Source organism: Argiope bruennichi, chromosome 6 (genome assembly GCF_947563725.1).
Source record: "Argiope bruennichi chromosome 6, qqArgBrue1.1, whole genome shotgun sequence".
Classification (NCBI taxonomy): Eukaryota; Metazoa; Arthropoda; class Arachnida; order Araneae; family Araneidae; genus Argiope; species Argiope bruennichi.
In genome coordinates, this window is record NC_079156.1 from 55434035 (window position 1) to 55461591 (window position 27557).

At 31.9% G+C, this 27557-nt stretch overlaps 1 protein-coding gene across 8 annotated transcripts in view; it reads left to right on the top strand.

Annotated features, from left to right (window-relative positions):
• The window catches only part of LOC129971266 (serine/threonine-protein kinase MRCK alpha-like), a 464419-nt gene that overhangs the window by 380728 nt on the left and 56134 nt on the right, over positions 1-27557 (top strand). For 5 of the 8 annotated variants that reach the window (XM_056084867.1, XM_056084868.1, XM_056084872.1 and 2 more), the window contains exons 5-13: positions 4730-4972; positions 10779-10835; positions 13561-13725; positions 17903-18071; positions 19879-19961; positions 22693-22772; positions 25148-25272; positions 25598-25726; positions 27261-27418. In XM_056084867.1, coding sequence (XP_055940842.1) covers positions 4730-4972; positions 10779-10835; positions 13561-13725; positions 17903-18071; positions 19879-19961; positions 22693-22772; positions 25148-25272; positions 25598-25726; positions 27261-27418 — 1209 coding nt within the window. The remainder of the gene's footprint in view (positions 1-4729; positions 4973-10778; positions 10836-13560; positions 13726-17902; positions 18072-19878; positions 19962-22692; positions 22773-25147; positions 25273-25597; positions 25727-27260; positions 27419-27557) is intronic. The other 3 variants (XM_056084871.1, XM_056084874.1, XM_056084873.1) reach the window with 1 other exon arrangement.

Consider the following 27557-nt stretch of genomic DNA (forward strand, 5'->3'; position numbering starts at 1 on the left):
GCCATTAGATTTAAGGAGCACCATGGAAACAAACATTAGTGCAAATTTTTAATGTCAAATTTAATAAAGGAGAGGGGGAAAAAAATAAAACAATGCCTTCAAGCGCTATTTACCGTTTTGAAACCATTGAATAAAACTAAAGGGATATTATATTGCATCTCTGACACTATTTGCTGTTGCTATACCACTTCTAGGTTGAAATAATATTATGGAGATAAAACATCAGTCCGCTTATGCCCCTTTTAATGTCAAATATGATTAAGGAGTGAAAAAGATAAAACGTTGCAATGGTTCCATGTTTATCCATTAGCAATCATTAAAGAAGATTGGGCAGTGAAATGGTTATATTACAACCCTGACAACACTTACTTTCCTTATGCCACTGCTGGATTTAGATGCCATCATGGAGACAAATCATTTATGCGGCTATGCCATTTTCTATTGCGAAACATGATAAAGGAGAGGAAAAAAGGAAATAATGATGCCATGAGGCGCAATTTATCATGTTGCAACCACCGAAGACGATTAGGGAATGAAATCGGTGAATTATACCCCTGACAACAGTTACATCTACTGCCGGATTGAATCATGGAGACAAGATATGAGTAAGTATATGCCACTCTTTAATGTCAAACATGATAAAGGAATGAAAAAAAATGATGCAATGGGGCCTTGTTTATCCATTAGTAATCATTAAAGACGATTGGACAGTGAAATGGTTATATTACAACCCTGACAACACATATCTTTCTTATGCCACTGCCCGATTTAGATGGCATCATGGAGATAAAACATTAGTGCGCTTATGGCATTTTTTAATGTCAAATATACTAAAGGAGCGAAAAAGATAAAATGATGCAACGGGCCTTGTTTATCTATTACTAATCATTAAAGACGATTGGACAGTGAAATGGTTATATTACAACCCTGACAACACATATCTTCCTTATGCCACTGCCCGATTTAGATGGCATCATGGAGATAAAACATTAGTGCGCTTATGGCATTTTTTAATGTCAAATATACTAAAGGAGCGAAAAAGATAAAATGATGCAACGGGCCTTGTTTATCTATTACTAATCATTAAAGATGATTGGACAGTGAAATGGTTATATTACAACCCTGACAACACATATCTTTCTTATGCCACTGCCCGATTTAGATGGCATCATGGAGATAAAACATTAGTGCGCTTATGGCATTTTTTAATGTCAAATATACTAAAGGAGCGAAAAAGATAAAATGATGCAACGGGCCTTGTTTATCTAATACTAATCATTAAAGACGATTGGACAGTGAAATGGTTATATTACAACCCTGACAACACATATCTTCCTTATGCCACTGCCCGATTTAGATGGCATCATGGAGATAAAACATTAGTGCGCTTATGGCATTTTTTAATGTCAAATATACTAAAGGAGCGAAAAAGATAAAATGATGCAACGGGCCTTGTTTATCTATTACTAATCATTAAAGACGATTGGACAGTGAAATGGTTATATTACAACCCTGACAACACATATCTTTCTTATGCCACTGCCCGATTTAGATGACATCATGGAGATAAAACATTAGTGCGCTTATGGCATTTTTTAATGTCAAATATACTAAAGGAGCGAAAAAGATAAAATGATGCAACGGGCCTTGTTTATCTATTACTAATCATTAAAGACGATTGGACAGTGAAATGGTTATATTACAACCCTGACAACACATATCTTCCTTATGCCACTGCCCGATTTAGATGGCATCATGGAGATAACATTAGTGCGCTTATGGCATTTTTTAATGTCAAATATACTAAAGGAGCGAAAAAGATAAAATGATGCAACGGGCCTTGTTTATCTATTACTAATCATTAAAGACGATTGGACAGTGAAATGGTTATATTACAACCCTGACAACACATATCTTTCTTATGCCACTGCCCGATTTAGATGGCATCATGGAGATAAAACATTAGTGCGCTTATGGCATTTTTTAATGTCAAATATACTAAAGGAGCGAAAAAGATAAAATGATGCAACGGGCCTTGTTTATCTATTACTAATCATTAAAGACGATTGGACAGTGAAATGGTTATATTACAACCCTGACAACACATATCTTTCTTATGCCACTGCCCGATTTAGATGGCATCATGGAGATAAAACATTAGTGCGCTTATGGCATTTTTTAATGTCAAATATACTAAAGGAGCGAAAAAGATAAAATGATGCAACGGGCCTTGTTTATCTATTACTAATCATTAAAGACGATTGGACAGTGAAATGGTTATATTACAACCCTGAAAACACATGTCTTCCTTATGCCACTGCCCGATTTAGATGGCATCATGGAGATAAAACATTAGTGCGCTTATGGCATTTTTTAATGTCAAATATACTAAAGGAGCGAAAAAGATAAAATGATGCAATGGAGCCTTGTTTATCCATTAGTAAGGATTAAAGACGAAATGGTTATATTACATCTCTGACAACTCATATCTTCCTTATGCCACGTTTTAATGTCAAACATGGTAAAGGAGCGACAAATGCAAAATAATGTCATGAGGCTCTGTTTACCCATTAGTAATCATTAAAGACGAGTGAGCAGTGAAAGGGTTATATTATAACCTTGATAGCATTTACCCTCCTTATGCTACTGCCAAATTTAGATGGCATCATGGGGATAGAATATCAGTACGTTTACAAATTTTATTGTCAAATATGATAACAGAGCGAAAGAAAACAATGCCATGGGTCTGTGTTTAACCATTTGTCATTACTAAAGATGACTGGGTGGTGGAATAGTTATATTACAGCCATGCCAATAATTACCCTCCTTATGGCGCTGTCAGATTTAGATGGCATCATGGAGATAAAACATTAGTGGGGGGGTTATGTCACTTTTTAATGTCAAAAATGATAAAGGGCCGAAAAATGAAACAGAACTCTGGAACGTTATTTATTTCCCTTTTGCAACCACTGAAGACGATTATTCCCTTTTGTAACCATTGGAGACGATTAGGAAAAGAAATAGTTGAATTTTATTGTCAATACTTACGCTCTCGCCGCCACTACCCTATTTAGATGGCATCATGCAAATAAGACATTAGTAGAGCTATGCCATTTTTAATGACAAAAATAATAAAAGACTGAAATAAATAAAATAATGGCCTGAGACATTATTTACCCTAAAAACGATTCGAATGAAAAAATCATAAAATTACACCCCTGATCGCCATGCCATGACCAGATTCAGATGGCACAGTAACAGACAAAAAGTTAATGCGGTTATGGCACTTTTTAATGTCAAAGAGAATAAAAGATTCGAAAATAAAATGCCCTGGGGCCCTATTTACCCTTTTTGCAGCCATTTAAGACGACTGGAGAGTAAAATAAATATATTACACCTCTGACACCACTTACCCTGACTGTGCCATTGTATCCCAGCAGCACATTTGATATCATCAAATGAAATGTGCTGCTACATTGTCATAACACTAGCACTTAAATCATGATTTTCTCAATTTTTTGTCAAATACTTGATCCCATTGAACTTTCTTTATTTCATATATTTAAAAATGGAATTTCGTAGACTATTTTCTTCTTGTTTCTAGATGTAGTAGAGATTTGAAATTTTACATTTGGATAAAAATTTAATTATTTTTGGATCTTAAATATAAGTTCATCAATTAATTCATTAGCATTTTGAAAAATAATGGTGGTGCCATCTAGCGTTGAATCGGTGAATAATGATTTGTAGGTTAGGTAATATTTATGTTGATGAATTATAAATCAAAGATTCTTTTTAAGTACACTAATAAAAGTTATTTTTTTTGAAAAAAAAACTATTTTTAATCTATTTTTATTTAATTAGACGTGCTTGGTATTTATAAAAATGGAATTTTATAAATGATTTTTCATTCACTCTCTGATTATTTAGAATTTTATAATTTTGTATGCTTGTTTGTTTTTAAAGATAATCCACTACTTTAATATTTACAGAAGTTAATTATCAGTGAATCGATTCATTCATTTAAATGATTTAAATCTTCATACAAATGACAACGTGAGAATTTGAAAATAACTTTTTTTTTAAGATTCTATTATTTTCATAATAATGAATCATTAATTCAAAGATAAAAAATAGAAAATAATTGAAATAAAAATATAATAATGTATTAATGATAAATGAATATGTAAAAATATATAATTTAATATAATGGTGATATATATGTTTTCATTGTTTTATATTTTATTTCAACGAATTTCACTTTATTATTGTCTTTTATTTCTATTGATGTCATTGCTTTACATTATATTTAAAGTATGTAGTATATAACCTTGTTATAAAAGTATATACCTAAAAGTATTGTTATAAAATTTGATGTTAGTGAAATGTTTTTTGTTATATATTTTTTGTATTAAATTGTTGTGTGTGTGTGTATTAAATACTTGTTATATAAATTTGTGTTAATAGACTATTTTTGCATTTTCTTGTTTTATTTTTCTTTTCTATCTCTAGCTTTTATATTAAAAAAATATTTTGTGATTAAGTTAATTATAGAAGTTCCAAAGTCAAGTGCTAGTTATTGTTTTTCTTTCAAAATAGTTATATGAAGTTTCCAAAATAATCTTAATATCACTATTTTAGTTATTTATTTTATGCTAAAAATCAGTAACACTGCTATTGTGATTTTTTTTATATGCAATTGTAACTTTTGATTTTTATTTCTTTTCAGTATTTAGTTATGGACTATTACTGTGGTGGCGATCTTTTAACATTGTTAAGCAAGTTTGAAGACAGGCTTCCAGAAGATATGGCTAGATTTTATATTTGTGAAATGGTGCTCGCTATAGACTCTATTCATAAGTTACATTATGTGCATCGGGACATCAAACCTGATAATGTATTATTAGATGCCAACGGCCACATAAAATTAGCTGATTTCGGTTCCTGTTTAAGATTATTAGAAGATGGGATGGTGAGTTCGAACCCTCTCTTAAGTTCAATTAGTTGATGCATGTTTTGATTTTATATATATTGTCTTATTATTGCGATTTTTATTATTTGTATTTCCTTTTTTTTTTCCCTTGGCGATATTCAGTCGCCAAGTAGTTAAGATACATCGCCAAAATGTTGTTAAAATCTCGCCAAAATATAATAAGGCTTATAATTACCAAATCAAGTCTGCGATTTTCGCGTCTTTCTAAGCTCGCTAAATAAGCTCAGAGATCGCCGTTCCGTCTCTCCGCATATCGCAGCCACTCGAACAACAACAAGGCCCTTTGGTCAAATCATCTCTTGGCCATTATCGCATGGCCAAAACAAAAGTTCATGCCAACTATTAAAAGCCAAGTTTCATCAGTCTTTTATGATAAGAGTAGATAACTTGTATGGAAAAGGAAACTCTCGAACCACCATCAAAATGAATCAAACTATGTTGATCAATTTATGGTGTCTTCATTAGTTTTTGTAATATTTATTACTAGCCGCCTTTGGCGACCAGCCGGTTCGCCAATCTTAATGCTCGTTAAAATTTTAATAATTGAATATTTTATGTAATTCCTATTTTAATAGCTTCTTCATAAAAATATTTTTAAACTTCACATTTTGATAATCATATAATTCACTCATAATATTATAAAGGTCTTCAGTCATAACGTAATATGTATCTCTCTAATTTTTTTGTTAGCTCCCGTAGAATTTATGCTTTAAATGAAAGGGGAAATGATTAATCTGCAGTTAATATAATACAAAGCATACAACTAACCTAAAAATAATTTAAATCAAGTCCGCATCCGTTTTAAAATAGTTGTCAACAATCAGAACATAATGCGCGTGCGTGAATTTTCAACGCCAGTTGGTAATGCAAATGCGTGAATTTTTCAACGCCAGTTGGTAACGCAAATGCGTGAATTTTTCTACGCCAGTTGCGGTAACGCTATGCAGATTAGACATTTTTAATTTCCTTTATTCTGTTTTATTTTAATTCAAAAGTACTTCAGAATGAATCTGAAAGATCTATTAATTAACAATGTTTAATTTTAAATGCTTCAAACATTAAGAAAATAAACAGAATCGTTTGAAATAATCGGTCGGAAAAAAGTTAAGCCTAGCCTCATTAGCGTGGGGGGGAATGAAGCCTTACTCAATTGGCGGTGGGGAAATGAAGATTTTTTTGGCGGGAAAGTTAGTTTTTAATTATTAATTAAAATTCTAATTAAAAATTCAAAAAAGGGACTCCAGGTGTACATTCCCAACTTCCAAAGTATACATGTGCCAAATTTGGTAGCTATAGGTCAAAAGGTCTGGCCTGTAGAGCGCCAACACACACACATTGAGCTTTATATAAGTATAGATTATCGGTGCAGATGAAATCTTTAAGTATTTATATTGATATAAAAGAAAAAAATACTATAAATGTAATTTCAATGATTTTGGTTAAAATCTCAAACCATCTGAGATGGCAAATTGCACCACTGCCAACGTAATACCTAGAAAAAAAAAATCCACGGAATCGGTCACCCAAATATTTTCTTATCTGCTCTGTAATAAAGATGTTATCCTAGAGAACGTCTTATATGACACTGCCGTACAATATATATTATAATATATTAACTTTCGACATAAATTTAGCATTTTTGCTGAATATGTAGTGTGATTTTTGTCGAATAATCCCTGCCATGCAGTTAATAGTATTCGAAAATCAAAGGCAATTACCTATGATCCATGTACTAGGGAGAAAACGTAAGCAAGGTGATTGAAAATTGTTATTAACTAATATACAAATGATTGAAGTAAATTCTTTAAATTATAAGATTGTGACGAATTGTTATGAACGAGAATAGAACCTGGGACCTTGTGGTTCGCAGCCGAATAACATGACCACAATACAAAAGCAATTGTTCTTGTACCGTAGCTGTTAACTGGCTTATAAGCTTTCAACACAGACTCTCCCTCCAGTGAGTCGGAGGTGAGACGAATGATATGGCTGTTGAGTGATGTATTATTTATTAGTTGTTGAGTCTAATGCGCCTGTACCCATTTGAATAGCGCCAAGCGTTATGGCGAGCGTGTGTGTTTGAATGGTTGCTGTTGCTGCGTCAAGTGAGTCTGACGACTTTGGTTTGCTGTGGGTAAATGGCGCCACAACAGCTGTACGAAGGTTGAAGGTTCATCGTCCGAGGTCACCAATGTGGCGAATTTGTGATGAGCGAGGATAGACCCTGGGACCTTGTGGTTCGCAGCCGAGTAACGTGACCACAATACAAAAACAATTGCCTTTTGCAGCGTAGCTGTTATCTGGCTTATAAGCTTTCACCACAAGATAATGAAACTTTTTATTAACGTTTGAACAAATACAATTGTGAAAACTATAGCTGTCTTATTTTGTTCTCTTCGCTATTCTAGTAATCATTACTACCCAGTGTCTGCTTAAATGTGTATATAAATAGTGATGTCGCTCAGTCATGATCATAATAAATAAATAAAAACATATGCATTTTCACAAAGTTCATAAAATTTTAAAAAAAATAATAATCTGAACTAAATGATATGTTGTTACGTTAAAGATGTTGTAGCGGATTGTTATGAGTGAGGATATAACCTGGGACCTTGTAGTTCGCAGCCCAGTAACAAGACCACAAGACAAAAGTAATTACTCGTGTTCCGTAGCTGTTAGCTGGCTTATAAGCTTCACCACAATGTGTTGAAATGTGGAAATAGATTGGCCATTAGCGTGTGGTTAAAAGTTTTGTTAGAGGAGTTACCCGAATCCATTACTGCAGGAAAAGGATGAATGTACAAAATACGAGATTTCGCGTAAAGTTATTTCCAAACAGAATTTTTTTTCTTTCAGTTGCGGTTATCAAAAAATAATAATAAGTAGATATATAATATATATTTGTTGGTGAAATAAATTGAACCGAAGTTTACTTTAAATCTTACCTTTATTCCTCCCCTTAAAAATTCAGCAAAATATTCATTTTTATTTACTTTTAAAAGTTCTTTATTATATCCAATGCCAGAAAATTTACGTGGCATGCTCATCATAGCGATATAGAAGAAAGGAAACTTATATATCATCCTGAACTGGATTTTAACAAAATTTAGCCAAACACATATTTATTTTAGCTATGTAATATTCATGGCTTCACGTTGGATAATTAGATACAAAAATCAGCTCGTGAGAAGGGTAGGAAAGCCAAAACCCTAAATAAAACAGAAGCGGTTTGATGACGAAAAGTTAAAAATAATTCATTTTAAGAATTAAAAAAAATTGAATTTATTCTGCATATGTGTATGAATTAAAAGAGCTTTAAATATAAATGCAATCATTTTGATTAGTCATGAACCAGTGTCGTTAAGCAGACAAATCACTTAAATGATTTAGTAATTCCAAGGAAGATAATGGCTGCTAATGTAATGGGTTAATGGAACAATTCATGTGCACACCAGAGCTAGTACTGGTGTGCAAGATAAGAAATTTCAACTAAGTTTTTCGCAGTCATTTATTTTCTCGTTTACGTGGTATAGAAAAAGTATAATAATCGTCAGAAAATTAGAACTCAAGATTTTAACGAATTTCCACATTTCAAACCTCGCTGAGTTCGTAAAGCACATTTTTGGAAAATGTCCGTCCACCTATCTGTGACAAAGATAACCCAAAATCCAGATTCAAACGGATAAAATTGCTTATGCGGACTTAAAATTAAATTTCTATATTTTTAAAAAATTTGGAGTCAAATCTTTTCAGAGGAAATCCACCTTTCTGGCTGTTCGAATATAAGTTAGCACAATAACTACAAAACGAAGCGAGATAAAAACATCAGATTCGGTGCACAGATTTAACATCTATAATGTAGACACTTATCAAAGTTTGAGCCAAACTGCGGGTTGACTGTCTCTCAGTCTGTACTTTCAAAAATAAGTTAACGCAATAATTCAAAAACTCAGTGGTTTAAATATATCAAATTTGGTATTAGAATTCGTGATTGCAAATGCAGTTTTGTGTCAAATCTTTGTCAATCGGTTGTGAAAAACTTGAAAAAGCACAATTTGATTTTCGAATACTATTAACTGCTTGCCATGGATTAATCGCCAAATAACTCGCCAAGGATGACACGATAGAATCAGTAAAAATGCTAAATTTGCGCCAGAAGTTAATATTTCGAAATTATTGTACGCCAGTGCCATCCATGAAAGGTGTTCTCTGGCAAGACAAGTTTATTAGAAAGTATGCGAGAATGTTTTGGGGAGACCTCTCCTGCTAGTTTTTCTATAGCTTTTGTCAAAGAAAGGGAGGGAATGTAATATGTAAATTTTGAAATAAATACAGCTCATGTAGCTTCCGACGTTACCTAAAGCTGGATTGATTATTTAAAACAATATGAATTTTTGTTCTTGTGAATCATTTTGTCATATATATTTCTTTATTTTTATTTATACTTAATCATTTCTAAGGTTTTCAGTATTTTCCGTTAGCACGGTACTTTTGCTAACACGCCAATATTTGGCGGCAGAATAATGATTTGGAACAATTGGCGCCAATACTTTAACTTTCTCTGATTGTTTAGCACAATACCAGCACTAATGATATTATTATATAGTGATTAATATTAGACTACTACATTTTTTTTTCTTGCTACACTTGAAAATGTACCTGTCTAGACTAATTTCTCTTAAAGGAGGTGTTGGTCTAGACGGGTACATTTTCCAAAATCAACTCCTTGTTAGAAGATGTTGTCTAGACAGGTTATTCTCCTGTTAGCAATTTCTCGGACATGATTGCCACAAATTAACTAATGAACGATATAATAGGAAATCTGATGCTTAGTGCATCTTATGATGAATATATAAGAAATTCTTATAAAGAGTGCATAAGAAATGTTTGAAAAAACACTTGTACACTTATAGATATAAAGTAATTATAAGCAAATATCATATAGTACACTTTAAATGTAAATATATTAATATAGTAAATATGTAAATGTAAATATTATATATTCACATTTAAATATACATGTATTTAAATATAAATATATAATAACGTTAAAAGTTTTGTTTCCTTACATTGAGATCTTCTCTATCCATAATGTTCACGAACATTCAAATCAAAAACACACATTGAAATCATTTTGAATACAAAATAAATAATAATTGCTGACACCAGCTCATTAGTCATTATTACAATCCAGTATTAACTCTTTCATTACTGCTTCGGCCCAACCGGCCGCGCAAATTCTCTCCTGGCAGTCCATTTTCATGTTTCAAACGAGAGATGAAGGTTGTAAAATGAGTTATCAGCAGAGATATTCTTGCTTCACATCCTTCACACACACACACCCTCGTTTGAAGCAGAAACCGACCCGTCAAGATAGTATTTGCACTGCTGGTTAATCCAGGTCCATAATGAAAGGGTTAAAGAACTGTAAATCAAATGTGAAGTTTACAATTTTATATTTTTTTTCATGTTTAACTTTATTCGCACACTAATAAATCAATTAATTTAAACATGAAACAAAAATCAATTGCTTAAAGCCAAAACAAATTTGATTTCATATTCGGTAATGACGCTGACCAAAAGGGCAGGGATATTTTTAACTTCGTCCGACGTTACAGATTGCGGTGGACGATTATATTCACTGATTGTTACCAATGATTTGCAATAACTGACGCCAATATTTTAGTTTGCAGACTACTGATATCATTCTAATATTTATCATCTTTGATATCACCATCTGAAATTTGACTACTTTTGTGTTAAGATTTCATTTTCTTCATCTTAGGTCCAATCTAACGTTGCTGTTGGAACACCAGATTATATATCACCTGAAATTTTACGAGTGAGTTTTTAAAATTTTTCCTCCTACCATCAAATTTTCTTTACTTTCTTTCTCCTGTTGTTGCTTTCTCATGTCTAAAAAACCTAACAATAATATGCTCCTCTTTTCACACTGCATGCCTTTTAATTTTGCTTCTATATCGGAATCTGTTTTAATGGGCTTCTTCTTCGAACTTGTCAAAAGGGGTCTAGCAATTTCATTGCATGAAAATAATACTGAAATGGGGTTGAATTGGTGTGTGTTTTTGTGTGCAACTTCCTTTTGTTACCCAACTCTGTATACTAACTCCTTCTATGGACACCTGCCTTATGTGAAAAAATACCACGCTCATAACAAACTACCTTAAATGTTTTTAATTTTGCAGTTTGTTTAATTATTGTAATTTTTCAGATGCTCTCAGCATGAATAGATGCCCTTTCTATACAAATGCTGTGTCTCTTGGTATTTATTGTTTTAAATATATTGTTCCGTTTGATCCAGTTTTAGATTTTCAAGCTTATAGACAAGACTTTTTGATTAAAGCACGAAGTCCGTTTCTCTCTTGACAAGTGGTAAAAATGGTACAATCCTGCACCATTACGACTTTCACTCTTCTTGAGTAACTTAATGATTCTATTAATTTTTTTAGTTCTCATTTCCTAATAAAGCACCACATGTACATCAGGATCAGCATCAGCATTTCCACTTGGTTTAACATATCAGCAAAGGCAAAGAGTAAAGAAATTGCAATAAAGGGGTCGTATAACAATTTCTGATGGCTAAAGCAATTTAATACTACCAAATATATGTAGTATATTTTTTTGAGAAACTGGTCCACATTTGTTGTGAGCTTAGAAAGAAATCAGAAACACGTTTAGCAGCAAAGACCCACTACTAAGCGCACACTGCCTGCCAGTTTTTTAATAATGCTACTCACTGGCGAAATCATCAAATTTGGATCTAAATATGCTATTTGAATTTCATATAGCCATAATATAAATATAATACTTAAAAGACAACAATCGAACTTCATTCACACAAGATCTCAAAGAATACCGTTGTTATAATCTTTAATTCATTAATCAATAAGATCTTTATGTGTAAATGTATGTTGGACGTCATCAGTAGCCTAGCATTCGAGGGCAAGAAGTTATAAATACCCCACTTGTCAGTGCGTTCATACTGCTTTTTAAAGTGAAATATCTCGAAGAGCATGGTAATGCTGTGTCCCAGGTGCTATTTACATTTAAAGGGAATTAAAAAAAAAAACAAAAAAAAAACATATTGTACCTTGAGCGTGAGTTGCCTTCGCTACGTCAATGAACATCATCATGGCATCGCTCATTGGCATCAGTGGATTGAAAAGTTGTCGGCGTTTTGCAACAACAAACAAACTACTTTGCACCTTGAAAATTGATGTCTGAATACAGTGGCTTTCTTTGTTTGTTCTGCTTATGCTTTTAAAGAAATTTTGTTTGTAAGTACGCTTGTATGTAATCTGTCAGAATTCCCTTTAATGTTTAAAAAAATTCAGTGTCAATTAAAACGATTTTTATCTTTATGAAAATTTTTTATATCAAATAAAATTTTTAGGTGAGGATAAATTATATATATATTTTAATCAAAATATTCTTTCAAACTATTTACTTTGAGATATTTCTAAAGGACTATATTTTTTCCATCGAGATTTTTATTTAACATATAAAAAGAATCGAATAATAAGCGAATTTCAAATTTTGCTGTTTTAGGCGAAATTCGAAATTAAATTAATTGGACGAGTGATTCAGAACAATAATTTTTTAAACAAGAATAAAAATGAATTATTAATTAACTAATTAATAATTTAATTGATTAATAATGTATGAAAATGAATGAATAACTATTTAATAATTAATCATTCATTTCCATTAAATTAAATTTAAATAATAATTCAGAATAATTCATTCAAAAGTTAAATAATTATTAATTAATTAATTAATTTTTAAATAATGAATGAAAATGAATTATTAATTATTTAATTAATAACTGTATAAAATTTTCTCTTACGCAACATGTTAAAAATTTTTATTTAGTACAAAATGAATTAGAAGTTTCTATGGTGGTTGTAAATTTTTTACATTTATAAAATATAACATGTTGCAAAAATTTGTATAAATTCTAAGAATTCTTATTTTAAATTCTTTGTTCCCAATTTAAAAAAACTTTTAACTTTTTAAGATTCAAATTCTAATAAATAAATTTGAAATCTCCTTTATTAGGGCACTTTAAAGAAATTATTTCTAGCCCTTACATAGTAATATAAGGTGCTATTAATAATTTATCCGAAAATATTGATTATCAGACTTCGACGGTATGCATTCAATTATGCTACTGCCGATAAATTAATTAAGGTATGTGCTGCCATCTATTAATTAGTATATAAACTAATATGACCTAAATCACGATGAATTAATTATGAATGTGCTGCCATCTATTATTTATCTTATGAACTAAATAAAAGTATATAAAAGAAGTATAGTAATAAATTACTAGCACACTATTCTTCCAAATTCCTGTCGCTTTATCTCAGCCTTTCTGTTGGACTTTGATATTTGAAAGTTCTAAAGCTTTTCTAAGCATGAAGAAAAATCGCCAACGCTTGAAGATCGAAGAAGCCAAGCCCGTTAAAAGAGGTCCCATTTGTCATATGTCTGTGTCCATGTCTTAACTCATGAATGTTTTGTTTGTTGGTATCTTTTACATCAAGGCTCATCAATACTCCCTGCAGGCAATGGAAGACGGTAAAGGAAGGTACGGAGCCGAATGTGATTGGTGGTCTTTAGGTGTGTGTATGTATGAAATGCTGTATGGAGAAACGCCTTTTTACGCTGAATCTTTGGTCGAGACGTATGGAAAAATCATGAATCATAAGGTTTGATATCTTTCTTACATCTGTTTCTAATAATTGTATATTTTTATTTTTTAGAAAAGAGTTTAAAAATTTAAAATAATAAGAAAAACCAATGAACGAGATGCCTAGCTTCAATCATTTGCCTTATTTTAGCAAAGAATTTTGTTTCATATGAAAGCTTATGAAATCAAAATAAGATATGTCATCAAGCTTCTTCTCCATTTTCTATTTTCGAGAAAAATCGAAAAAAAGAAAAGGAAAGAAAAAAAAAACATTACATCAGTCTATATTGTTTCTGGGAGAAATCCGCAACAGTGCCATCTACTGAATCGCTTTGGAAATTTTTGTTTCGTATGAATCTTTATGACTCAATACTTGAATGAATGAATTTTGCTTCATACGAGAGCTCATGAACTCAAAATAAGATTTCTGCTCAAGGGTCGCTTCTCTTCTCCACTCTCTATTTTCGGGAGAATTCGAAGGAAAAAAAACATTACATCACTCTATATCGTCTCAGGGAAAACCTACCACAGCGCCATCTACCGAATTGCTTCGAAAATTTTTGTTTCATATGAATATTTATGATTCAATACTTAAATGAATGAAACTTGATTCATTGATTCAATACTTGAATGAATGAATTTTGCTTCATATGAAAGCTCATGAACTCAAAATACGATTTCTGCTCAAGGGTCGCTTCTCTTCTCCACTCTCTATTTTCGGGAGAATTCGAAGGGAAAAAAACATTACATCACTCTATATCGTCTCAGGGAAAACCTACCACAGCGCCATCTACCGAATTGCTTCGAAAATTTTTGTTTCATATGAATATTTATGATTCAATACTTAAATGAATGAAACTTGATTCATTGATTCAATACTTGAATGAATGAATTTTGCTTCATATGAAAGCTCATGAACTCAAAATAAGATTTCTGCTCAAGGGTCGCTTCTCTTCTCCACTCTCTATTTTCGGGAGAATTCGAAGGGAAAAAAACATTACATCACTCTATATCGTCTCAGGGAAAACCTACGACAGCGCCATCTACCGAATTGCTTCGAAAATTTTTGTTTCATATGAATATTTATGATTCAATACTTAAATGAATGAAACTTGATTCATTGATTCAATACTTGAATGAATGAATTTTGCTTCATATGAAAGCTCATGAACTCAAAATACGATTTCTGCTCAAGGATCGCTTGTTCTTCTCCACTCTCTATTTTCGGGAGAATTCGAAGGAAAAAAAAACATTACATCACTCTATATCGTCTCAGGGAAAACCTACGACAGCGCCATCTACCGAATCGCTTCGAAAATTTTTGTTTCATATGAATATTTATGATTCAATACTTAAATGAATGAAACTTGATTCATTGATTCAATGCTTGAATGAATGAATCTTGATTCATATAAAAGATCATGAACTCAAAATAAGATTTCTCATAAAGGACTGAGTGTTCTTTTCCACCCTCTATTTTTGAGAAAAATCAAAAAAACATTGCGTCACTCAATATTATCTATGAAGGGAAACAGCGCCATCTATTGACCCTCTTCGAAACTTTTTGTTTCATATAGATATTCATGACCCAATACGTTATCAATAATCGTTTGCTTTCTTTTCCATTTTAAGAATCACCGTAATATAAAAATTTGGCGTAGCCTTTAAGCTCAACTATTAGACTGATTCCTCCAATTTCCATCGCCAACTTGGCAGTTCCGCCACTTTAAAATATAGGTAATCAATCAGAATGTATTACCATTATTGAGGAGCTTTTACTTACATTATAATTATACTTTTATAATAATGTGGCGGAAATAAGATTTAATTCATCAAAGTTAATTCACATGACTAAATTAATCTTGTGGGTACTTGCTGCCATATTAAAGGTGTTAATATAATTATGTCATCCAATTTCAATGAAATACGTTTCATCAAAAACAAACTAATGAGCTATTTTAAATTATGATTGTATACTTCTAGTATGATAGACATTCTGATTGGTTAGCTATACTCACAAAGTTGGAAAATGAATTGAAGAAACTGGTCCAACTTTGAGATGAAGCACCTTTTTTTTATGATATATCTAGTAAGTAGATGGTGGTAGGTGGCCATTTATGTTATATCTAGTTATCTTGAATTTTCAAATGAAATAAAAATTGGCGAAATCGGTACATTACAGGTTCATTTGAGAGTTGTGATTTGTAAAATCTGGCAATGTTTTCTCCTTCCCTGAGAAAGTATAATGAAATATTGCTTTTGGATATTTTTTTTCCGAAAATTTTCGATGGTTGAGAGAAGGGCATCCTTCATTCATCATTGATTTAATATGAAATAAAAATCGGTAAACTCGGTATGATGATTGCCGCTGGGTAGCTCTTTGGTTTTTCCAATCATTTAGGCAAACAACTGGTCAACAAAGGCAGGTAATTAGGTATTGAATTATTAATTCTAATGACTTTGATAATTACCTCAAATAAAAATTCTATACATAGGGTATTAGTGAACTATCCGAAACTATTACTTAATAAAATTCGCTGTGAATGATAATACAACAATTTAGCCTAGATTTGCGTTCTATTCATTGTCCCTGAAAATTGGCTAAAACATTATCAATAACCGCATGTCTTGATTTCTGACTTCACTTCTGTCCAGCTCAAGAAGTAGCATATCTCCAGAAAACATAGAAAAGTATTATTCATGTGCAAATTTCTGGTCGACATTCGCTGTCTGACTAGCTCATCAATATTCAATAGGAAATTGTTGAAACAAATTTATTCTGCAAAAGCGCCATATTCTGAATGTATATTGAATTTCGAATGCTCTTTGTAACTCCCAATCCATCTCTTCGTGAATGCCACTTACTTGGTGCATATTGTTGGATCTGGTTGGCTTCGATGCTCTCCGAATTTCGTTAAAGAATTCTAACTCGATATTTTGACGAATCTCCAAGTTCTAGACCCGTGTTGGGAAAACACATTTTTGGAAATTGTCCGTCTGTCTGTCTGTGATAAGGGTAACTCAAAAACTCTTTGAGATAGACGGTTAACATTTCGTATACTATCTTTACACTTAACTTGCAGATTTCTATCAATTTTTGAGTAAACCAACTCTTCGACCCGCCACGGAGGCACACGGATTTAAACCATAAAACTGAATGACCGGACCGCTGCAACAGCAACATTGGTGGGAACTGTGGTTGAGTCCAAAGGGCTACCACCGGCCACGGTACAACCCTCCCCGAAAGAAGTACGTCCCGTCATCGATGGGAGGAGTCAGATCCCCCACCTATTAGTGTTTAGTGTACCCTCCAGGGTGGCGAGATCCAACCACCATGCCGAAAGCATCTCCTCCTCATTTCGAGGTACCCCCCAGGGGTCATTTTTTTTTTTTGAGTAATTTTGAGTAAATTTTTGAGTAAAATCTGTTCAGTAGAAGTCCGGCTGTTTAACATGATAAGTACAAAACGAGGTGAGCTAGATAGATAAAATTCGGCACACTAATTAAATAATATCTATAGTGTAGACTCCTGTCAAATGTTGACTGTCTGTCTGCACTTTCAGTAATAAGTAAGAGCGATAATTCAAAAACGCAATACTTAAATATATCAAATTTGGTATAGGAATTTGTGTCTAAAATTCCAGTTTTGTGTCAAATTTTTATTCCAGTCAGTCGTGAAAAACGTGTATGAAACACAAATTTAATTTTCGGATATTATATTAGCCGCATGCAAGGGATTGATCGCCAAAGATGACACCATAAATTTGGTAAAAATGCTAAATTCACGTCAAAAGTTAATATTTCGTAACTATTGTACTCCAGTAGCGTGTAAGACGTTCCCTGGCATGACAAGTTTATTAGAGAGCATGCGAGAAAGTTTTGATGAGACCACTCCCTCTGGTTAATTAATTAACATTCCCAAAAAACATTATATAATAGGGCACATATAATCCTTTTAAAGTATATGTGTACCAAGTTAGGTAGCTCTAATTATCTGGTCTGCGGAATGCCAACACACAAACACACACATACACATACTCATCTTTCTATTAGAAAAGGCTGAGATATCAAATTATATTAGAAATTTATTGATAATTTCTGTATCTTTTTGAAGCATTAGGTGTTAATTTCATGAATGCGCTGTCATTGCAATTTCCTTTACGAATCGATAATTATCATGAATTTTCTGTTGACAGAATTGCTTCGACTTTCCTGATGATCCAAGTTTCCAAGTCTCCGAAGAAGCGAAGGATTTGATGCGGAGGCTCATCTGCAGCCCTGAAGTGCGCTTAGGTCAGAATGGTTTGGAAGACTTCAAGAACCATCCTTGGTTTATGGGAGTTAATTGGGCCACAATCCGTGAAAGTAAGGGGTTTTTGTTAAGTTATCTCATGTGCTAGAATAGCAATATTTTGTGCGTTCTGTCATTGGTAGAAGGTAATCAAACCCACACCATTTTTTTACCCTCAAGGCCGGATAGAACCTACCATCATATCGGTAGCTTCTCATCCCCTATATTATGTGCCCTCCAAGACAAGAAAAGGAATATCTTAGTTTGTTATTATATTGTTGAAAATTGGGGTACTGCTGGCAATCCATATCTGCTAACCCTAAAATTTCGCACAATGAACAGTATTAGCCCAAAATGCCTAATAACATTGTTCAATATCGTCCCGATATTGACCGGCATTCAGAACGTCGAACAACAGCGTAGGAATATCGTATACAATATCCTGTGCTATTAAGGAGGTCACCACCGATATTTCGTTCTATGTTACATGATACTCGTATATTTTGATTGACTTATAATTATCTTCAAAATCTGATCGCAAATCTCGCTGATTAGCAGAAAATTTATTTAGTTATTCTTTGTTATACACGGCTATCTCAGACAGTACACTTCTTATAACTGTTTATTTACATCTTATTCTTGTTAATACTACCAGAAAACGCTTCCATACGGGACAAAATGATAGGAATAAGTTGACGACCCCTCATCTAGCCTCAAATATTTCTGATCGTTTTCGATTTGGTATTTATATGCATTTGTTACTTATTTTGTTAGACTTCCTTGAACAATATGATCCACAAACTATTTCTAACCGTACTGTAAGTCACATAGATCTATAAGTAGTAATTTAACAATCTCACTTTGGGAAGATATTCACAACAAAAAATTTAATATAGGGCACTACAAAAAGGCTTAAATCATTGAAAGTAATAGGCTCGGAATGCAATCTTTTGCAAGTAGGTATTTTTAAGAAATTGACATTTGTTTTCTAAATCTCATGACATAAGCTGAACTTTCTAAGAAAGTACAGTGCAATCTCTGCATGTTGTAAGACTTATTTTTTAACTCTCCATCATAAAAACATTAAGGAACTTGGATTTAACCTTGCTCACATGGTAGTACAAAGACTGTTCAAACGTAGGAGGGAAGTTTGTTTTCAATTTTTTGAGAATAAAAAATATGTATTTTTATGGGAAAATATGGATTATTTGTTATAAATTGAAGCTTTAAAGAAATTACCTTTACATTGCATATTATTACAAAAAACGTACTTAAACATGTATTATTATCTTCAAAGAATAAAAATATATTCAACTATTATCAGGATTGTCATTTCTTGTTCCGAGGTCAAAATCAGCTAACCCTAGTACCAAGGCAAGATGACATTTTTTTTTTTTTTTTTTTTGCATGATCTTTTTTAAATAGCAAAATAGTAATTGATTGCTTTGAAATAAAAATTTATCCAATTAGATACAATATGCGAAAAAGTCATTCTAATAATATATGCAACGAAAAACAATTTACATTCAAAAACAATCTGTTAAAAATGTTCATCGTCATCTTGTCCTGGTCTAACCTCATATCCACCGAAATTCATGTTAATGCGTCATAAGAATATGCTTCAATTTTTTAGTGTGTTTTTTGATTAATGTACTTTGGGCATGACAATATTAAGTGACAAATTAAGTCTTTATACTCAAAACTCTTTTTTAAATTGACAGGATCATAATCCTATTTTAATGTATTTTTATTTGTAAAGAAGTATTGCGTCTGTGGTATATAATTTGTTTTTGGGGAGCCGAGGATTATGTTATTATATGTTATCGTGAAGTTTCATTAGTTTTTATGCTTACTTAAGCTGTTAATTATGTTTTGAAACAGCGGAAGCACCGTACATTCCCGAAGTTAGCAGCCCCAGTGATACGTCTAATTTTGATGTTGACGAGCCAGATTTGAAAGGATCGGTGAGATTATTTTTATTTTATTTGCAAATTAAAATAATTTTTGGCAATAAGTTATTTTTGTTGAATTTTTTAAATATGTATCTTCTCCAGTGACAGCTCAAGTCTAACAACATTAAGTATGAATTGTCATTAATTAAAACTATTGTTTCCGATCATTTTGGCTGTGATTAAAGAGCGCCAACCCGGCGTGTCTTTGAAGTTACTTTTTTGAACCTTTTATATAAACTAGTTGAGATTTTGTCTTCTTAGAAATGTCTTGTCTGTATTTTTCCTTAGGTGGATTATTCCGTATTTATGGTTGCTGCTGTATGATTAGCACAAGTTTATAATAATGTTTTTGAAAAAGTTATAAGTGTGTGTGTGTGTGTGTGTGTGTGTGTGTGTGTGTGTGTGTGTGTGTGTGTGTGTGTGTGTGTGTGTGTGTGTGTGTGTGTGTGTGTGTGTGTGTGTGTGTGTGTGTGTGTGTGTAATATCTCTTAATTTAAATCCTAATTAATTAATTTTTATCCAAAATTAGTCCATGTTTTCATTTTAAAATGTTCTCTTATTTCCTGATCCAATTCCCACTTTTTTTTTTTATTTAATTATTTCTAACAAACGCTTAACAAAATTGTCAACTCTGTCGTTCCCAAACCAAGAACAAAAGACCTGCAGGAAACTGTACTTAACATTTGCACATCTTTGTAAAAAGACACTTAGGATTCCCTTGCTTAAATTGACAAATGGTAAAGAGAACCTTATCAGAATCTCAGAGTGAAATCACTGGAGGGAAAAGTTTTGGTCACTTTGCTCTTGTATCACGATGTAAATAGAAGTCTTTTTATCATCGCTTCTTCCCTGTACATAACATGCCAACCATGTTGAAATAAAAAGAAGTTATAATTACAGTAGTTTCTTATTTTGGACCACCATCTTCAAAATTGTGTCTATATATTATAATATTATAACATTATGTTTATATGATATATAAGTTATAGAAAATAACTCTGTCTAGTTTTGAATTGATTTCGCATAAAATATTATCGTATATAGTCCACATAACTATAAACGCCTATATCTCGCTGTAATGTGTATTTCTTGGAACAATAAAAGATTTCAGCGGGGTTAAAAGTAATTCCTATTTTAAACATAAAATTTTATAGTTAAGATTATTTAGAGATCTCTAGCTTCATAACTAAATTTTGTATTTAAAAATAAGCAATTGTTTATAATATCCTGGCATATTGGAAAAGATCCCTTCTCTGATTAAGCTGCGCCGAAACTAGGTGAAAGGAAGAGAGGAAAATCATAAAACAACGCCTTAAAAAAATATGCAGACACAAAATAATTTAAAAACTAAATTTTAAAAGTCAATTATAAATAAGAAGAAACCGTTAAAAAAAGTAATCAGTATGTGAAATTGCAGTGATAAAACCGGCCTCTTTTAAATAAAGGAAAATATTAAAATTTAATTTATGTCCAATTAAAAACGGAAGGCAACAAACCACTGAATTAAAATATTCGAGATGCTGTGGATTCAGAGAAAGAAGTTCAATTAACCCTTTAAAGGGCCATTTTTTTCTAGTCATATTATGTTAAAATATTTTTAGGCTTGAAATTAGAATAAGAAAAGGGATTCATTTAGCTTATTAGATAAATTTAATTTGATTAATTAATAAATTTGGTTAATTAATAATTAAGTAACAAATCAAGATACGTCATTTTGTCTGGGATAAAGAACTGAAGCATCTAAGTTTCTGACTTACTAAAAAAATTTGTCAGAACTGATGCCAACCTACATAATTTCATACAAAGATTGATAAATTTGGTGGGAAGCATACTACTTCCCACGGCCCTAGAAAGGGTTAAAATATGATGAATAGTTAAAACAACGCCAGTGTCTTCACACAAATGATGGTTGTTTTAAAAAATAAATGTTTCTAAGTTTTTAAAGATACCCAATATATAACCGTATTAGAATAGCATTCAGCAGCAGTTTTGAGAGAAAGACCAAGGCTCAATAAAAGTTTTGAGATTTTGCACCTTGTTTTCAGGATCACGGTTCCCTTGACTCTGCCACTTCTGGAGAAGCCACTTGCGCACACAAGACTGCACATTATCATAAGAAAATCAACTGCTTGTATAAGCTAGTTTTTCGCTGTTTCTTTCCTTTGGATACCCACCAAAATTGTAAAAGAACTAAACTTTTTGTTTAGATTTAAATTCTTTAAATATGCAAGTTATCTTATATATATATATATATATATATATATATATATATATATATATATATATATATATATATATATATATAATATGTCCCATTTATATACCTTGTTTAGCGACGCGGCGATACATTGTATAGTTCTCGCAAATTGTCCTTTACGATATCATTGGTAATACTAATACTGTATCTCATTCATATGCAATATGATCAATGATATAAAAGGGAATTATATGAAAACATTTTCCTTTTCTTACTGGATATATTATTTTAATGTTTTGTGTTAATATTCTAAACAGCAAAACCATCTTCTTACCGTTTTTCATGCTCATTTAAAAGTGATTATAATTATTTACATATTTTATTAAAATTTCTTTTGTGAAATATATTTTAAATTTTAAAATTTAAATTGCATATGGGAAATTGTATTTAATTTATTTTAAATTTTATTTCAAAGAGTGTAAATTTATTCTATGAAGATTATTGGCCATTTGGAGGGTTAAAAGATTGTTTATATTTATCACTTAGGATTCTGTGCCACCGAGTTCAAATTCTGTTTTCTCTGGCCTTCATCTCCCTTTTGTTGGCTTTACTTTCTCTGCTAAAAGGTAAGTGGAAAAGCTAATTAAATAAAAACTTATTTTAATTGGATAATGTTTCCTTACTAATTAAAGAACCGTACGAAATTTTTGCAAAGAAAGTTTTCTCGGTACAAAACTTCTTTGTTGAATAGAAGTTATTGTTAATAGATTGATTAATAGTTTAAAAATGAAGCGCATTATTCTTAGATTAATCTAGGTAAAAGATATTGCTCAGAGATTGAAAGCCTTTGGTAGAAAAGAATTTTGCAAAGATTGATAGATAATTCATGAATAGAAGAGATTGCTCATAGGTTGAGAGATTGCTCAAGGATTGGCAATGACTCAAAGGTGGAAGAAATTGCCAATAAATTACGAGAATGTTCATAGATAGAAGATTTATTCATGGTTTGGTATATAATTCATTTATAGATCATTCTTAGATAGAAGATATTGCTCATATTTTGAGAGATTGCTCAGGGATTGGCAATGTCTCAAAGGTGGAAGAGACTGCCCATAAATTACGAGAATGTTCATAGATAGAAGATTTATTCATGGTTTGGTATATAATTCATTTATAGATCATTCTTAGATAGAAGATATTGCTCGTAGGTTCAGAGATTGCTCAGGGATTGGCAATGACTCAATTGTTCATAAATTACGAGAATGTTCATAGATAGAAGATTTATTCATGGTTTGGTATATAATTCATTTATAGATCATTCTTAGATAGAAGATATTGCTCATATTTTGAGAGATTGCTCAGGGATTGGCAATGACTCAAAGGTGGAAGAAATTGCCCATAAATTACGAGAATGTTCATAGATAGAAGATTTATTCATGGTTTTGGTATATAATTCATTTATAGATCATTCTTAGATAGAAGATATTGCTCGTAGGTTCAGAGATTGCTCAGGGATTGGCAATGACTCAATTGTTCATAAATTACGAGAATGTTCATAGATAGAAGATTTATTCATGGTTTGGTATATAATTCATTTATAGATCATTCTTAGATAGAAGATATTGCTCATATTTTGAGAGATTGCTCAGGGATTGGCAATGACTCAAAGGTGGACGAAATTGCCCATAAATTACGAGAATGTTCATAGATAGAAGATTTATTCATGGTTTGGTATATAATTCATTTATAGATCATTCTTAGATAGAAGATATTGCTCGTAGGTTCAGAGATTGCTCAGGGATTGGCAATGACTCAATTGTTCATAAATTACGAGAATGTTCATAGATAGAAGATTTATTCATGGTTTGGTATATAATTCATTTATAGATCATTCTTAGATAGAAGATATTGCTCATATTTTGAGAGATTGCTCAGGGATTGGCAATGTCTCAAAGGTGGAAGAGACTGCCCATAAATTACGAGAATGTTCATAGATAGAAGATTTATTCATGGTTTGGTATATAATTCATTTATAGATCATTCTTAGATAGAAGATATTGCTCGTAGGTTCAGAGATTGCTCAGGGATTGGCAATGACTCAATTGTTCATAAATTACGAGAATGTTCATAGATAGAAGATTTATTCATGGTTTGGTATATAATTCATTTATAGATCATTCTTAGATAGAAGATATTGCTCATATTTTGAGAGATTGCTCAGGGATTGGCAATGTCTCAAAGGTGGAAGAGACTGCCCATAAATTACGAGAATGTTCATAGATAGAATATTTATTCATGGTTTGGTATATAATTCATTTATAGATCATTCTTAGATAGAAGATATTGCTCGTAGGTTCAGAGATTGCTCAGGGATTGGCAATGACTCAATTGTTCATAAATTACGAGAATGTTCATAGATAGAAGATTTATTCATGGTTTGGTATATAATTCATTTATAGATCCTTCTTAGATAGAAGATATTGCTCATAGGTTGAGAGATTGCTCAGGGATTGGCAATGTCTCAAAGGTGGAAGAGACTGCCCATAAATTACGAGAATGTTCATAGATAGAATATTTATTCATGGTTTGGTATATATTTCATTTATAGATCATTCCTAGATAGAAGATATTACTCATTGCTTATAGATAGTTTTTAGAAGGTATTGTTAATGCACTGCTGCTATGATTCTTACTATTTCCACAACGGCGACATAATTTGCTAACGGAGCATGCATTCAGGTTAACTTGTATTCCATTGATTTGAAGGAAACATTTTCTGTTACTCCATTTCAAAAAGACACTTTAAAATTTTGTATACGCGTAATTTAAAGGTTACTATCAAGATATTTTATCTATTATAATTGGTTTAATTCTTGGATATGTAACCCATCGTGTCTTTGTGCAGTTATCGTAAGGATAGATTTAATTTCGTAAATAGTCAATTTTTTATATTCTGAAGTGTGACATTTATCTGATCATTGCTTATTTTTTGGCGTTTCAGTCGATTATCGGGATTTGGCATGCAAAATGGAATCGATTATCACGGAGACGAAAACCATTTTGTTTATGAACAGCGGATACAGAAACTCGAACACGATAAGATGGAACTACAGAGGCGACTCAGGGGTATGTAATTAATTTTATATTTCGATAAATATTTCTTTCCCAATTGAATATTCTTTTGTCATTTCAAAAGTCATTTTTTTTATATTATCGATATTTTGTATGGTGTGGCCAGTTGAAAACCAACGGAAATGGTATTTTAGAGACAACTATAAATATCGATTGAATCTACCACTTCTGCCAAAAAAAAAAAAAAAAATTAATATTGTGCATTCATTCTATTATAAAGAATTCATGCAAAAAAAAAAAAACTAAATTGTATGTTATCATTTTAGTTATAAGTATATAACATCTGGCATGTTATTTAAATTTCATTTCTCCATTTTAGAAATGTCGAAATTTTTTAAACAACAAGGCTTGATTATGGACGGAGAAGATTTCGGCAAAAACAGGAATTCGGAAGCAGAAAGTCGTAAATTGCAAGATGAGATAAACAGCCTTAGGAAAAGAAAATCAGGTAAATGTCACATAACCATCTTTCCCATACTGTAATTCAGATTGTTTATATTGAAAGCAGATCCAATGACTTGGTGACTGCGTCGAGAAACATCGTTTGAAGATAAAATTTCAATTTTTACGCCACGGATTTCAACGCAATAGGAAAAAAAAAGTCAATAAGGCTTTTCTTATGAGCAGTTTTCGATGATGAAAGTCTTTTTATGAGCATGACAAATGCTGTATTTAAAACATGAGTTGAGCATGCTTTTGAGTTCTAATATTGCAAATTATACAACTCCTTGAAACTCAACCATTGAGTTCTCTATTTCTATCTCTAATTTTCAAATATGGATGAACTTTTTTTTCTATGGTATTTTTTTAAAACTCTAATTAAATACATATTTGTAATTTCAGTAAAATTTAAATTGAATTTTTAGTATGATATGATTATTACGCAAATAAAAATAAACCATTAAATTTTCGTGAAGCTATAAACTTGCATCTGAATGATAAGTGGACCGCAAATAATTATGTGTTGCAGAGTAAATTTAGAATCAAAAGATTTGCCGAAATGAAAAGTGGACTCTTGCGATTGCGTCAAAATGACTACAGCTACAGCAGCGCCAACGAACAGGGACATAAAGTGCTGTAGAAGGGGCGCACTGCCTACGGTATTCAACAGTTTAAGCTGTTCGTATTAAAGAAAATGGATCGAAAGTACAGTCGTGCTATACATAGATGCTTCCAGATCGGAACAACGTGCGTTAGTGCGGTTTCTGATTCTTTGGTTGGCGCGAGCCACTTTTGATTGATTGATTTTATTAATTGATCAATTCAACACAATATTGCAGTATTCTAACGAAACTATTGAAAGCAATCAAAAGTAAACAACCAGGAAAGCAGACAATAAGCGATCCTTCTCCATGACAATGCCGGCCCACACGTCACCCGTGAAACCATACGACCTTAAAAAATTTCCATTGGAAAGTGTTGGAACACCCGCCGTACTGTCCAGATTTGTCACCCTGTGACTTCCACATCTTGGGGCCACTTAAGAGAGTTTTACAGGGGACACGTTTCCATTCGGACGATGAAGTGAAGGAAGCCGTGCAGGACTTCCTCAAGAATCAATATATCTTTCTACAGCAAAGACATAAACCTGCCACCTAAACAATGGAACTTATATTACAAGACCCATATTAATTTCTTTTGATTTCCACGAAAGGTATTCTTTTCAATCAGCTTGTCCTATTTTTCATTTGGGAAAAACTTATAATAATAATAATTTTATGTACTTGCAATCGTAATTTCACACTATATCAACACAAGATTTTTTTTTTTTTTACCTTTAGTATTTATCTATGTCTTTATTACATTTTATAGATTTGTATTGACTATATAAACCACAATTTGGCATAACATGACAAAATTATGATCTTTGTGCCGTAAACTGTAAATAAATAAATAATTTTGGATTTCCGTTTAATAGACATTTAATTCAAATTCTATTTTATAATAAACTAAATGATTGATGTCTTATTTTTCCATAACAGAATTAGAAGTTGAAACAAGCAAACTTCGGAAGGAGCATCGAGATATGATGTGCGGAAAGCAAGAACTAGATTCTTTGCAAGATGAAAAGATTCTACGAATCCGAGAGTTGGAAAAAGCTCTTAGATTTGCAAAAGCTGAAAATGATGATCTTCATAGGGTAAAATATGCATCATTTCTTAAGATTTTTTCCCCTTAAATTTAATATTAATGGAGACTTGCGTTTTTTTAAAAAATCCACGCAAGCCTTCAAATTAGATAGTGTTTTCGAAAAATTGTCAAATTATTGTTAAGTTTTC